This window comes from Caretta caretta, chromosome 5, assembly GCF_965140235.1.
Source record: "Caretta caretta isolate rCarCar2 chromosome 5, rCarCar1.hap1, whole genome shotgun sequence".
NCBI lineage: Eukaryota > Metazoa > Chordata > Testudines > Cheloniidae > Caretta > Caretta caretta.
The window spans coordinates 43,086,746-43,101,873 of NC_134210.1; the positions used below are offsets into that span (position 1 = coordinate 43,086,746).

The following is a 15,128-nucleotide window of genomic DNA, read 5'->3' on the forward strand; positions in this document are numbered from 1 at the left end:
TCTTCTTCTGAATTCTGTAAATTGGACATACTGAAAGTATTGAGATACTTCTTTGTGCAAAAAAAAGAAAAAATACATCCTCCTGTCTGAGTACTTGAAAGGGTCTGGTAATGCTGACGATGCTGCTGGTTTGAGGCAAATCTCGGAGCCTTCCCCATACTTCCCTATTTAAATAAGCAGGGAACCAATTATGAATGTGCAGAAATTCCTCTTTGGAACAGTTTTGTGTGGACTGCCATCTCTGAGGGAGACTGAGGATCATCGTGGGAGTTCTCATTTCCATGAGGATGTCCCACTTGCTCCCTTGTTTCTGTCAAATTTGGCACTGGGAATAATGGTGTAGACTACTGCATCAGGATCCAGACTAGACATTGCTTGACCCTTTTCACTCAGTGAAGGATCTGTTTCAGACTATCGCCTAATCTTCTTGTTCTTTGCATTGTCGTGTTAAGCCCTACTATTCAGGATGGCCGCTAGGGAGCTGCGAGTAAGAAGCTAAGAGTCTGTGTAAAGAGGAAATAAAGACAGTTTTGTATTCAGGGTATCAAAAATGAGATCAAATAACAACCCAACAAATCCCTAGAATCCAAGAATGTCAAAGAATTAGTCCTAAAAAGTCAGAATAAATCGCTGATACAAGTCTGAAGGTTCAGGCAGGCTATGCTATCTTTTATAGGTCTGTTATTTGTGTTTTGTGGTGCTTAAGGAAAAGTTTGGATAAAGGTTTTATCATCCTTCTGTTTTCAGAAAGGGGGAATGTAGTATTAGTTTCCGTAGTGAAGATGCAGCCTACCCCAACATAAGGAATTTTTCTGTCGGCAGAGGAACACTACCTTCCCAAATGATATCAGCTACATCAACTGAAGTGTTGTTCTGTCAACCTAGCTGCATCTGCACTGGGGGTTATGTTGGCATATCTACTTTGATCCCCTTTACCGACGTAGCTATGATTCTACAACTTTCAAGTGTAAACCAAGCCTTAGTGTAGAATCATAGAAATGTAGTGCTGGAAGGGACCTCAAGAGGTTATTTTATCCACCCCCCTGTGCTGCGGCAGTAATAAATACACCTTGACTATCCCTGACAGGTGTTTGTCTAGCCTGTTTTTAAAAACCTCCAATGATGGGGATTCTACAACCTTCCTTGGAAGCCTATTTCAGGGCTTAACTAGCATTATAGTTAGAAAGTTTTTCCTAATATCTAACCTAAATCTCCCTTGCTGGCCATTTAAGCCAATTGTTCTTTATGTCCACTGAGGGTAGGGCAAGAAGTAATCAATCACTGTCCTCTTTTTATAACAGCCCTTAACATACTTGGAGATTATCAGGTGCTCCCCTCAGTCATTTTTTCCCCCAAGATAAACATTTCCATGTTTTTAATCTTTCTTCATAGGTCATGTTTTCTAAACCTTTTATCATTTTCGTTGCTGACTTCTGGATCTCTCATATTTTCTACATCTTTCTCGAAGTTTGGTGCCCAAAACTGGACACCCCATTCTAGCTGAGTCCTCACTAGTGCTGAGTAGAGCAGGAAAATTATCTCTCGTGTGCTACATATAAGACTCCTGTCAATACTCCCCAGAACGATATTAGCCTTTTTTGCAGTTGCGTCACATTTTTGGCTCATGTTCCGTTTGTGATCCATGATACCCCCCGATCCCTTTCTGTAGTACTACTGGCTAGCCAGTTATTCCAATGTTGTTGTATTTTTGCACTTGATTTTTTTCCTTCCTAACCGTAATACTTTGTACTTGTCTTTATTGAGTTTCATCTTGTTAAATTGGAGAACTGATCTAAAATCATCATTTTGAATTCTAACCCTGTTCTCCAAAGTGCTTGCACACCCTCCCAGCTTGATGTCATCCACAAATTTTACATGTATACTGTTTACTCTATTATCTAAGTCACTAATGAAAATATTGAGTAGTACTGGATCTAGGACAGACCCCTGTGAGACCCCACTAGATACATACTCCCAGTTTGACCGCATGCTGTTGATAACTTTCATGAGTATGGGCTTTCAACCAATATGCATGCACCTTATAGTAATTTCATCTAGACTCCATTCTGTAGTTGGCCTATGAGAATGTCATGCAGGACTGTGCTAAAAGACTTACTAAAATCAAGATTTATCACATATACAGCTTCCTCTCTATCCAGTAGATGATTAAAACCCTAAAGAATGTAATTAATTATATAGGTTTGGCATGATTTGTTCTTGACAAATCTATGTTGGCTATTCCTTATCACCGTATTATCCCCTAGGTCAGGGGTGGGCAAACTATGGCCCGCCAACTGTTTTAATCAGGCCCTCGAGCTCCCGCTGGGGAGGAGGGTGGGGGCTTGCCCCATTCCAGTGCTTCAGCCGGGCAGCAGGGTCGGAGGCCTCTCCGCCTGGCTCCTGGAAGTGGCGTTATGGCCCCCCTCTGGCTCCTATGCATAGGGACAGCCAGGGAGCTCCACTCTGCATGCTGCCCTCGCCCCAAGCACCTCCCCCACAGCTCCCATTGGCCGGAACCACAGCCAATGGGTGCTGCAGGGACAGTGTCTGTGGACGAGTCACCTGGCCACGTAGGAGCCAGAAAAGGGACATGACGCTGCTTCTGGGAGCCGCTTGAGGTAAGCACCGCCCAGAGCTTGCACCCCTGAGCCTCTCCCCACACCCTACTCCCCAGCCTGGAGCCCCTCCCGCACTCTGAACTCCTTTTTTCTGGCCCTACCCTGGAGCCCACACCCCCAACCAGAGCCCTCTCCCGCACCCCAACCCCAATTTTGTGGCCTGCCATACAATTTCTATTCCCAGATGTGGCCCTCAGGCCAAAAAGTTTGCCCACCCTTGCCCTAGGTGCTTACAAATTGTTTAATAATTTGTTCCTGTATCTTTCTAGCTATGGAAGTTAGGCTGACTGGTCTAAAATTCCCCAGGTCCTCTTTGTTCCTTTTTAAACATAGGTACTATGTTTGCCCTTTTCCTGCCCTCTGGGACCTCATTTCCATAAGTCTCAAAAATAGTTGCTAACAGTTTTGAGACTTCTAGTTCCTTAAAAGTATCATAGAGTGAATTTCATCATACCCTGCCAATTTGAATACCTCTAATTATCTAAATATTATTTAATCTCTTCTTTCTGTATTTTGCCATGGGTTCCTTCCTCCTTGTTGTTAACATTAATTGTTAATTGAGCTCATGCTCAAATAAATTGGTTAGTCTCTAAGGTGCCACAAGTACTCCTTTTCTTTTTATTAATTGTGTTAAGTATCTTGTTACAATTAACCTTTTTAGTGAAGACTAAAGCAAAATAGGCATTTAACATATCAGCCTTCTTGATGTCATCCATGTGCTCTCCTTCCCTAAGTAGTAGACCTACACTTTCCTTTGTCTTGCTATTGCTCCTAATGTATTTATAGAACCTCTTGTGTCCCTTGCTAGGTGTAATGCATTTTGTGTCTTCGGGTTTGTCTACGCGACACAGCTTTTCGCGACACAGTCGTGTTGCTAAAAGTCGGGCAGTGTAAACCTGTTTGTTGGCACTTTTGCCAACAAAATACTTCCACCCCCTACAAGCGGGGTTTGCGTTGTCAACAGGAGAGCACTCCTGCCGACAACGAGCAGTTTACACTGCCACTTGCCTTGGCAAAACTTTTGTCTTTCGGGGGGGGTGGGGGGGGGAGGCTTTTTTGAGCACCTGTGAAAAGTTTTGTCATTCAGTTGGCAGTGTAGACAAAGCCTTAGCCTTACTGATTTTTGTCCTACAGTCTTGTGGTATTCTTTTGTACTCTTTCTTAGCAATTTGTCCTTGTTTCCTGTTTTTGTAGACTTAAAGAGCCCTTGATGGAGCCATATTGGCTTCTTACTATTCTTTTAATCTCTCCTTTGTATTAGGATAGTTTTCTGTTGTGCCTTTAATATTGTCTCTTTGAGAAACTCCCAGCTCTCCTGAACTCTTTTTGTCCTGCTTCGTCAAATTTCTGAAATAAACCATGATAATTTTTGTTCTGAAAAAATGCCAACAGGAAGAGGGCATCCATTTTGATATATCTTATACTCTAATTTAATATTAAACTAATCTTTAGATCTAGTTAATTTATTCTTGTTTTATGCCTGGTTCATTGTACGTGCAGTCAGGGGGAGTTACGAGTATTCAGCAACACCCTGGATCAGATCCTAGAATAGCAACCTTTGGTAGCTCGTAAAAAACCCTACCAAATTCTCATTTAAATAAAATGTTAAGAATCTGACTTAATCTGAATTTCCTTTGTTTGTTGGATTTTATTGGGTTTCAACCTTCCCATACAACTATTGTGTCCTATTTTTTTTAATACAGCATTGTTTGTTAACAATAGCGTGTCATCCTTTGAGAAGTAATAATAATAGAAATGTTTTAATCCATATTAAAATGTTCCCTGTCATGATTTACAACAAACACCTCTGGGACTGATTCTGTGAGGGTCTGGGTCCTCTGGCTCTGATCCCACAAAGCACTTCAGCTCATGCTCAAGTTTAAATACACTACTCACATGCTTAAAATTTGTGCACATACCTAAGTGCTTTCTTTGATCAGGGCCAGAGGAATCAGCTTATTTTACAGTTGAGCTTCAGAACACTGTAAGGAATGCAGCTCCATGCAAGGTAAATGTTAGTGGTTTCATCCGCTCCTGTAGAGGAAATTTAGATCTCCAAACTCAAGACAAGATAGTTAAAAAGCTTTTTTCTCATGCCCCTTTAAAATGTATGTATTTGTAATTCTTAAGGTATGTGTTCTAGTAATAGTTTCTTTCGTTACTTATCAACTCAGCTGATAATTTAAAGATTCATGTTTAATAATAGTAATTCTTGGCTCTTACGTTGAAGGAGGAACATTTCTTATATTGCAGACTCTTCAGAGGAGGGACCATAGGTGACCCTGGCCCCGCTGAGGTCAATAGCTTCTAGTACAATGAGGTCCTCATCCTGGGCTTTATTGTAATGACAATAGGTGGTAATAAATTTAACTCTATCAGGTGCCCATTATCACCTGAGAAGGTAAATTTATTCTCTTCCAAAATGTGATATAGCAGAAACTGAAGAAGCATAATCTCCTTCTGCCACTTCCCTCTGCCATGCCTCCTCCCACAAAATTCTCACATACAGAAAGCTTTAAATTTCTTGACTTGTGTAATATATGTACAATCAGTGAGACATACACTTAGTAGTGGCCAGCATGTTGCAGGACATTAACAGTGTCAACGAGCTGTCATGCCAAAGAATAATGTTAAGAACCATCTGTTTTCTTAGGCCATTATCTAATGTATTGTGCATCTTCATTGCCTAATTTTGAACTTCTTGGTCTTACAGAGAAAGACGTAAGAGGAAGAGTAGAAGTCCTTCCAAGTCTCCAAAATCATCCAGAACATCAAAGAGAAAGTCCTCTCGGTCTCCATCACCAAGGAGGTGGGATTTATAAATATATTAGAACTAAAATGGACAGCTAAAAAGGAAAATCTTTAATGATCTTTCTCCCATACTGAAATTTCATTAGCTTCCCAGTATCCTGCAAAAAAATTTGCTGAGGAGATTTGGATTCCTTCTGGGCAGTTCTTTTTTTTTTTTTTCAGCATTTGTAAGAAGCTTTCTGCCTGTCTTGTATGTAAATGACAAGATCAGCCCTCTTTCTCCAAAACAGAATCTTAGGTGGAGAATCTGGGAATATGGAAAAAAACTTGTTTGGAAACACTGTTCTCATCAGTTCATCACCCCTGCCTGAGTCTCTTTTATTACGCTTCTGTCACTTCAGATAATTTCATTTGGTCAAAGTGATTCAAGTCTCAGTTCAATCTTGTATTGATTTATTATTTTGGAGCTGTTTACATTCTCTACGTCCAAATCGATCAAAGATCCTTATTGCTCTGTACAGCTGTCCTTTGTCAATTCACGCCCCTCTTTGTATATTTTTGAAAATTAAATTCTTCAGCTCTTTTGAGTGAGAAAATTGACAGTGTTTTGCATTTTTACAAATATTTAATCTCTTCTCTCTTTTACCCATTCTTTTGGAAAGTCTCACAGATGTGTGTCTGGTGTGCAACTTAATGTTTTGATAGTAATTCTAGATCTAATTGGAGATTAAAGGAATCAAACTGCAGTTACTGATCTGCTAACCATTAAACTCCTTCAGTTAGTTGTTCATAAGAAAAAGATTGTGAATTTACTTTCCCAAATTCTGATAGCTATTAAACAAAAGAGCAAATGATGAAAAACCTTATATGTATGAGCAGTTATTTCCAGATCAGTGCGAGTGACTTGGGCGTGTAAGACAAATTACCTTTTTTTTTTTAATGGATATAAGTATACAATACAGTACAGTACTTAATAATTTTTGCATGGTTGCACATACGGTACATATGGATTTTGGATTTTTTTTTTAGCATTGTTCGCTAAATCATATATGTATTCAATTAGAAATGCTTCTGATCATTATTATTTGGCATGAAGAGATTTGTCCTTTCAGTAAATTCCACACCTGTACATCTTCAGGGTCTTTTAGAAATATGCTGTTTGGATGATTCAGAAAATATTTTTTTTAAAATAAGAAGCTGCGGAATTACACAGTCTCTTACATAGGAACCACCAGTTGAAACACATTAGTGTTACAGTTCAGTACTGAAAATGAAGGGTTGATTCGAAGAATTACAGCTTTCTAAAGAACTTTTTAGTATTCAATTGGTTTACTCAATTACTGAATGTCTACAAACTTTCTTAAGCAGAAATAAGAAGGACAAAAAGAGAGAGAAAGAAAGGGATTCAAATAATGAAAGAAAAGAGAGAGAGCAATCCACATCCAAGAAAAAAAGTAGCAAAGAAAAAGATGGGAAGGAGAAGTCTGACAAAACCACTACTACACTGAAGGTAAGCACTTGTGAACAAGTGATGAACAGGAAAGTGACTGAACAGTAGAATTTGATTGATTCTTGACAAAATCTGTCCTTTCTGTCTTCATTCTTTGCTAGTTTGGACACTTAAGTATAGTTCCTGCCAGCAAGAGACAGGTGCTCCAAAAGAAAGTTAATTTGGCAGATCCATTAGACTAGGTTTCCCTACTTGAACCTTCCCAACTCTTCAGGTGCTTGAGTGGGTAGGTAGGGAGAAATGAGTGGGATGGAATAAAGAAATATCGGGTGAGGAGTGGGTTGGCTGCCTGTCTGTTTGAGCAGCCATATGGCACATTGTGTAGGCAACCAAAAAAGGCAGCTCAGTTGCAGAACTATGTGTCTACCTTGTACTTCCCTTCCACAGTGCTGCCTCCTGGTTCCCCAGGGTCAAAGGCTTGCTAGAGAACTCTACAAGGAGCAAAGCTGGAGGAGCAGGCTCAGTAGGTGGGTCAGGGAACAGTGGTATATGGATATTATTAGCAAAAATCAAGTGTTCAGACTGATTACCTTGTGAGCTTTTAATTTTAACATTTCAAAAGTAGCCTGTCCTTGAGAGAGTTGTAATTGTGGCTATTTAACTATAGAAGTGAAAAAGTGAGACTGCCAGTGTCCAATTTAAAAACTGACTGACTTTTAATTGCTTCCTCTACAGACTTCAATAATTATTTTATCCAAGAGCTATCATAAAAATGTAGTGGACATCTGAACAGAAATTTTGGTAAAATATTTAACCATTAAAACTAGAAATAGAGAGATCTAGTCCTGGTTTAAGTGGAAAACTCCACAAAGTCTTAACTATGGAGTTGTTAGTGATATCTCTCTAGTATTGTTGTTCTGTTTTATTTTACTTCTGAATAATTGTATATAGCAAAATATAATTCTTTAAGGCAAAGATTTCCAAAAGTGATTTTGGTGTGTTTTGGGTGCCCAACTTCAGACACCCTTAAATGGGACAGATTTTCAGAGGCTATTGAGCACCCGTGCTCTTAAAACTGGCCTCTTTAAGCTGTCTCCCATTGGGTATCCAGAAATGTAAATATCCAAAATCACCAGTTACTTCTGGAAATCTTGGCACAATATGGAATATTGTTGTTATAAAAATATAACTTGTTAACATTCTTGGTAGGATAAAGATCACACTAAAGGGGATGCGAATTCAGAAATTAACAAGGCAGTAGAAAATAAAGATACACAAAGGACAGATGAAGTCAAACTACAACAGAATGGGAACTGTCAACCAAATGAAGAAAACCTCTCAGTTAAAATGGAAGAGGTATAAAGTAACGAATGGACCTCTGACTCAACTGTGGGGTGAATCCAAAGCTTTTTATTTCCCTGAAAGAGGAAGAAAACATCAAAGCAATCTACTGAGCAGGTTGATATGTACTAGTAGCTCTTCCAATTCTTGTGATAGCTTTGTTGTCTTCTTGCTGGAAAGCAAGAAAGACCATGGACCAGTAATATATGCCATGATTAAGGCAAATGCCATCAGAACTATTCATCTGTGAGAATCCATGCATTTCCATGATGGCTGTATTATTTGTAAAATGATTTATGTTAACTTTTGCCAAGAACTGTTTCAGATAAGGTGAAATTGAAAGATGTAAACCTGCATAAGCTGAAGGTATGCATTGGAAGTTGTTAAAATATTGCTAGTTAATGAATTTTGTATTGTTTTTCCTTGTGTTTGTTTTGTTTTTTTTTATTTCAATGTGTACTGTTTTGATGATGTGCTTGGACATGGTGCAAAAATATACACACTTTCCCTTGTAAATGACAGCTATGGAAAAAAGGGTTTTTACTTTAATACATAGTTTTGCCGTTATTGCGTTAAACGCCCACTGACTATTAAGTTTTCATTTGCTCACTGCTCGGATTCATTTTTTCTTATTTAAAGTCATTTTCTTATTACTATCCCTGAAATGAATATTTCTTTTAATAGTAGTTGAACAATGCATGTTACTGTCCTATTTATAGAAGGAACAACCACCATATTGTAGATAATAGTTTAGCTTACTGGGTTTCTTCCCCCTCTCCTATCCTCAAAAGTAAGCACATCTGTATAGTGGTATCAGAACTTCTGGTTTTGTTTTGAGCCATATTGCAGTGGGTCTGTTCAGCTGCATATGGTACAGGTGTTGTTATGAAAATCAATACCCTGTTTTCAAAATAGTATATGGGAGCACAAGCTAAAGCTTTAGTGCCTTCTTAAAATGTGGTATATTTTCTGGAACTTTATATGTGCTATTAATTTTCGGTTACATCTTACATAATCTCGATCGCTGTTCTACCAAAACCACACCAGTAGACAAGAATGTGAGTGGTTTGTCAGAAAAGCTGTGCTGGGTTCACTTGGTTCAAGACTGAAGCTCCATTTTTAAGAAGATTTATATAAATGAATGCAAAAGTGTAGTTTGGGGACCATCATACTATGAAGTATGGTAACTGAATACAGAGCATGCTCTAATTTCACCAAAATCCAAAGGGAGCTCTTTAAACTTTTTCTGTACATTGGATGGCCTTAATCATTACCTCTCAATCATCTTCTCTAATGTTGGTTGTGTGATGTGAAAGGAATTGTGTGCAAAGTTTGTTTGAAAAGAATAGTAGTTGAATTTACATTAGAGTTATATGTTAGAGATTCTATGTCCTTTTTGGATTCATTCTTTGGGGAGAAAGCATGTAACTGGAGAGAATGATACACTGCAAATATTTTGTCAAGTAAAAATGTGACTTGTGCTCTGAAGTAATCTCATCATTGTAAGATTTCTTAAAAGACCTTTAAAACTTGTTTAATACTAAAATCAAGTAGACTTATTTTTAATACAATGAAATACAATCAAAAGACTTAATTGCCTTACCTCAAGAGTTATTTCTATCAATTTTAAAAGCTAAGTAGTATATTAGTTAGTTACTTTCAATTTGATTTTCCTTTTTAAAGTTAATAATTACAGAAGCCTAAGTGTTTTATGGGGAATGAGAAGTTGCCCACTTTATAAGGTAATGAAACCCAGTTTGTGCAGCTGCTTAATCACTCTTTATTTTTGTTAGGATTTGAAGTATCTTGCCGCTGTGTACCATTAAAACTATAGAAAATGCTTTACCATGTAAAGTATAGATGGTCATTTTTGTGATGTTTAAGCCACATGCAGTTGGCTGGTGAACAGTTTATTCCAATAAAAGAATAACAAATCTGTATGCTTATAGAAAGACTGTGAAGGATCGGGTCTTGCAACAACAGCTGTCTTATTTATGTGTAAGTAGCATAGAGCAAAGATCGTTTGTATACTTGTTATCTTTGGTACCATTTCACTAATAAAATTTAAGTATTTTAGAGGGAAGTTTTTGCTTATATATATATACATATATATATATATATATAATATGAAAGGAACATTTTTCGTTGAATATTCATCTACTTTTTCTCAGGGGGTTGCTTTGATTTGGAAAGTGCATGCCAGTAATATACATAGCATTTAGAAAATTAACTTTGATAAGATATCTTTCCTTGTGAGAAGTCAAATGGTTTTCACACATGGCTTCATGTTTCAGATGTCAATGTTTATTTTGATTCCTATTGGTTGTTTTTCTTTCTAGTATTCTGAAATTGCACATCTCTATAATATGGCAGAAATTCATAAAAAGATTAGCTATGGTTGTCTAAGAACAATGCCTTTGAAAATTGGCAACAGCAGACTAGCAGTTTTACTTGCTAGTTGGAGTATGTGTTTCATAATTCAGCATATTCTCTTGTACTGTGGGATTTTTCCTAGAAAGCATGATAGTTTTCTCTCGCTCTGGAAAAAATAGAAATTGCTGTTTTCTTACAAGTCCTAGTTTATCTGTTTGCTTTGTAAATATTTTTCATTTCTATTTTCAGTTTTTCTTTAAAATAATTTTTTATATTTTATTACTCCATTTTCCCTTCCCTAAAAGCCCACCACCAGGGAACTAGCCTCATCTAAGAACAGTGACTCTGCAGTGGGTAGATTGTATTTGTAAGGCTGCTGCTTAGTAATACAGTTCATGCCCTGCTCCCCAAGGATCGTGTGCGTCAAGTATTCAATATATATAGCCTTCACTAGATGTCCAGTGTTTCCTTCATAGCAAGGTTGCATGCTGAACTGCCATGTCACATTGCATGTATTATCAGTCTAGGTAAACTAGCTGAAAGTGAGTGAAGCATATATTTTCAAGAACAACATATTTAATAACGGACAGATAAATATTTTAAATACGGTTTTATCTGAATCAACATTTGCCGTAGCTGAAAGGGTTGGTGAATCATAGTTTCACTTTGGGGCTTTTTCCACTCTGAAAAGAGACTGCAAAAATGGCACCTTTTTAATCCAACAAATCTGAATGTTTGTTCAGAATTATCTGCTAATAGTAGTGACATTTTTAAACTTATTCTTGTAGGGGTGACACAGCTAAGAAAAAGTAAGCTGGATTCTATTTCAAGGTTGTTGTTTTTTCAAGTTCCAGTTACAGGTCTACACATTTACCTCTGTGTAAATCAATTGAGGTAAATAGGGTTACACAGATGTTAGGAAGGAAATAATTTGCCCTGTAAAGCCTTTTATTGCTGGTGAGAGTATTGGGGAAGGGGAAAGAAGATCCTAGATCCCACAATTCCATGGTTATAGTCACTTTTCAGGGTAGAACTCATAAATTCAAAATTTCATCCTTTGTGCAAAAATTCATGTGTTGTGTTTATCCGTTGTAAGACTTAAAGGTTTGAATTTCAGTACTTTTTACCTAAGCAGAAAATAATAAGCAAAGGCAATTTTGGTTGGTAAAAAAATTGCTCACATATATGTTCTCTTCAGAATTCCTTCATTTTTTCCGTTTATCTAAATAATACTTAAAAGGAGGTAGTTTTTGCCTCTTGGAGAAGCTATCTTCTACTTGGGTTTTACAACTGAAATATCGGGTTTGTTTTTGTTTGTTTTTTGTTCCTCTTATAACGAAATAGGATTATAGCTAACCCATTCTTATTTTGCTAGACTTTCTTCACAAAAGATGATGAAATCGTAGATGTCTGTGGTAGATGTTAGCCTAAAAATTGGGTTTCAGCAGTATAAACTATGAATCATTTTAAAATATCTGCACTATTACATGCAAGTCTGGGTATATGATGGACCTGATTCACCACATGTTGCTCCTCCAGCTTTACTTTAGTATAACTATTCATTTCATTGCATTTTCAACCAGGTTAAAATGGGAGTGACACAAAAGTGACAGGTTTCAGAGTAGCAGCCGTGTTAGTCTGTATCCGCAAAAAGAACAAGAGTACTCTAAGGTGCCACAAGTAACAGTGATGAATTGGACCTAGTGGGTCTGATCCTTCAATCTTGACCATGGTAAAACTCCCATTAAAATCAGCAGGTGCTCATTTGAGAAAGATGTAGTGTTCCTCTCCAAAATATGGAGACCGGATAGTTGAAATTCATAGACGTATGTCGTTTGTTTTACATTGAAGGCTTGTCTACATGTAACTCTTTCAGCAGCACAGGTGTGCCACTGAAGCTGCGCTGCTGTAATGCTTCAGTGTAGAAACTACTTATGCTGATGGGAGGAATTCTCCTGTCGGCATAGGTAATCCACCTCCCCGAGAGGCAGTAGCTAGGCTGATGAAAGAATTCTTCTGTAGACCTACTGCTGTGAGATGGAGACTTAGGTCAGCTTACCTATGCCATTCAGCAGTGTGGTTTTTCACACCCCTGAGCAATTTAGTTATTCCAACTTCTTATCTAGTGTATACCAGGCCTTAGTCCTACAGTCAACTTATCTTCAGATGGCGATTATTTGATTATTGTGTAATCATGAAAAAAGCTGTGTCAGCCTCCATCTAATGTTTATTATATATTGAAAATGAAAAGTAAAGCATTATTTAAATGTAGTTTTGTGTGTGCTAGGCATCCCCTCAGTCACAAACATTTCATTCCAAACTTATCAAGAGCTCCTTTGCATACAATATTTATATCCTATTTCAAATCCAACAACAAGGAGGCTTGCCATCGCGTTTTCTGCACAGCTCGTTCTGCTCTAGGCATCTATCTATCATACTTAGATGGCTCTCATCCACAGGGTATCTGAGGGTATGGTTTTTTCTTTTACTGCATTCCATAGTCAACAATTGAATAAGCTGGTCTTGAGATGTGTCAGCTACCTTTCCTCCAGTGCATCTTTTACATTCGGTATAAAGCATGACCCACTCAGACATTGGCCTGGTCTGAGGGGGAAACCATTTTACCCCTTTATACTTTAATCAGTTGTATTTGTGATGGTATTCTACAATTCTGAAATTGTATCAACTATTTCTCACAGTTTTGAAGTGATCAATTCTACAATCTAAGCAGGTGAAAAAAAGCTTTTTCCCAATAAAGTTTGACAATTTTGTGACTGTTGGGCTTACTGCAGGATGAGAGTGCCTTGTAAAAATGGACTGTAGCTGTTTACTTGTTTTCTGCTTTAGAAATCTTTATCCTATGATTATTTCTGAGAACACTTGGCCTGTTTTGATTGTATATTGTTTTAAAGTCAGTTCAGTGCCACGTTTTGACAGACATGGATACTGAAGTCTTTTGATCACAAAATAAGTATCACCCTGGCAGTAGTAGTACAATCTTTCTCGCACGGATTTGTTGATGTGCCTCACACCTGACCTGAAAGGACTGCCTTTGGCAACAGTAAGAGCATAGCTTAGTCTTACCATCCATTCAGCCCTTAAAGTCACTAATGAGACCTCCAGCTCAAGGATGCAAATTGAGTGGTTTTCAGGATATGGAGAACTGTTCGCTACAAACTAGATTTGGGACAACTGATTCATAACTCAGAGGTCACAGGGTTTTCAAGTCAGTGACTAATTAATTTGGCTTTGAACTGCTGAGTTAAGGTAAAAGGTTCATACATCTACATAAATTCTGTGATCCAAACAACTATTTTACTTTTTGTTTAACCAGACCAGTGTTGATTTAAAACAGTTTTATCACTTTCCTTGGTTTCTGGTATGTCCATATTTTCTTATTTTTCAGTTTTGCCGTATTTCCTTTGCCAACTGAATGCCAAATGTTTTCAACAGTACTTCTATATCTGATTTTTTTTTTTATGAGTAATAAGCTTCCCCCCCCAGGAATGGAAGAACAAATTGTTCTGCTTTTGATTCTTGATTCACCATACTGATAACATAATTTCTTGATAATTATTTCATTCTTGCTATAAATGTATGTTTCAACCCTACTTGAAATCCACCAAGCAAACCATCTATCCAATTTCTTTATCTAGGCGTTTATATCAATTGCTTGTTGTGGTATCACAGAATCATAGAAAATGTAGGGCTGGAAGGGACTTCAAGGGGTAATCTAGTTCAGCCCCATGCTGAGGCCGGGATTAAGTACCTAAAACCTTAACTGCTGCAGAGACCTAGATTGGTGCTAATTCTGTGTCAGTGATGAGCAACTCATGAACTGCTGAAAAATTGCCAGTTCACAGATTCATAACTCCACTATTATTTAAACAAAACAACCTGGTGGTGGAGCACTAGAGATAGGTAGATAGTTATGCACAGTTCATTTCATTAATCACTAGCAGATCGTTTGCATCTTCTCTGGATCTCTAAGGTGCAGAGCCCATGTTTTACTTTTTTGCACAATATCTAGCACAAAAAGCTCCCTGATCTGATTGGGGACTTGGCACTACTGTAAAAAAAAAATTGTTACTAATAATTTCCCTTCTCCTAATACTAGATGTTTCTGATAACAAAGAAGTAAAATTGTTCTGTGTGGGTTACATATACTTGTGTGTTAATAAAGCAATTATTAAATAGTACGAGTAAAGAAATGTCAAATGCTGCTACTATTATGTTGCTATTTTTGAAAATAAATAAGTCCTAAGGGTTTTTTTGATTTATATGTGTCTTGGAAATTCTCTCGCCTAACCCGGTCTGATTTTAGTGAAAAAATTGTTACCTTCTTGCTGGCTAGCCAGCATAGCAGATTGCTCAGATTTCTGAAGTGCTCCTCTTTGTGCCAGAGAATTGAATGGCTGGTAACTGAACTTGAGGGCTAGAACCGGAGAGTGTATGGAATGGAGGTGGGGGTTCCAAACAATGTTTAGCACACCAACATTTTCTAGTGTAGACAAGGCTTCAGAGTGCTAAGCGATCCCGAGAGGCTGGTTGGGAGGTTACTTGTCTCTAATAGTTCAACCAAGGATGCTTTTCCT

At 37.7% G+C, this 15,128-nt stretch overlaps 1 protein-coding gene across 3 annotated transcripts in view; it reads left to right on the forward strand.

The window, feature by feature from the left end:
- Window positions 1-14,813, forward strand: part of SREK1 (splicing regulatory glutamic acid and lysine rich protein 1) — a 60,948-nt gene extending 46,135 nt beyond the window's left edge. For 2 of the 3 annotated variants that reach the window (XM_048851893.2, XM_048851896.2), the window contains exons 10-12: window positions 5,332-5,427; window positions 6,735-6,879; window positions 8,029-14,813. In XM_048851893.2, coding sequence (XP_048707850.2) covers window positions 5,332-5,427; window positions 6,735-6,879; window positions 8,029-8,181 — 394 coding nt within the window. In that variant the 3' untranslated portion in view covers window positions 8,182-14,813. The remainder of the gene's footprint in view (window positions 1-5,331; window positions 5,428-6,734; window positions 6,880-8,028) is intronic. The other variant, XM_048851894.2, reaches the window with a different exon arrangement.
- The last annotated feature ends 315 nt before the right edge of the window (window positions 14,814-15,128 follow it).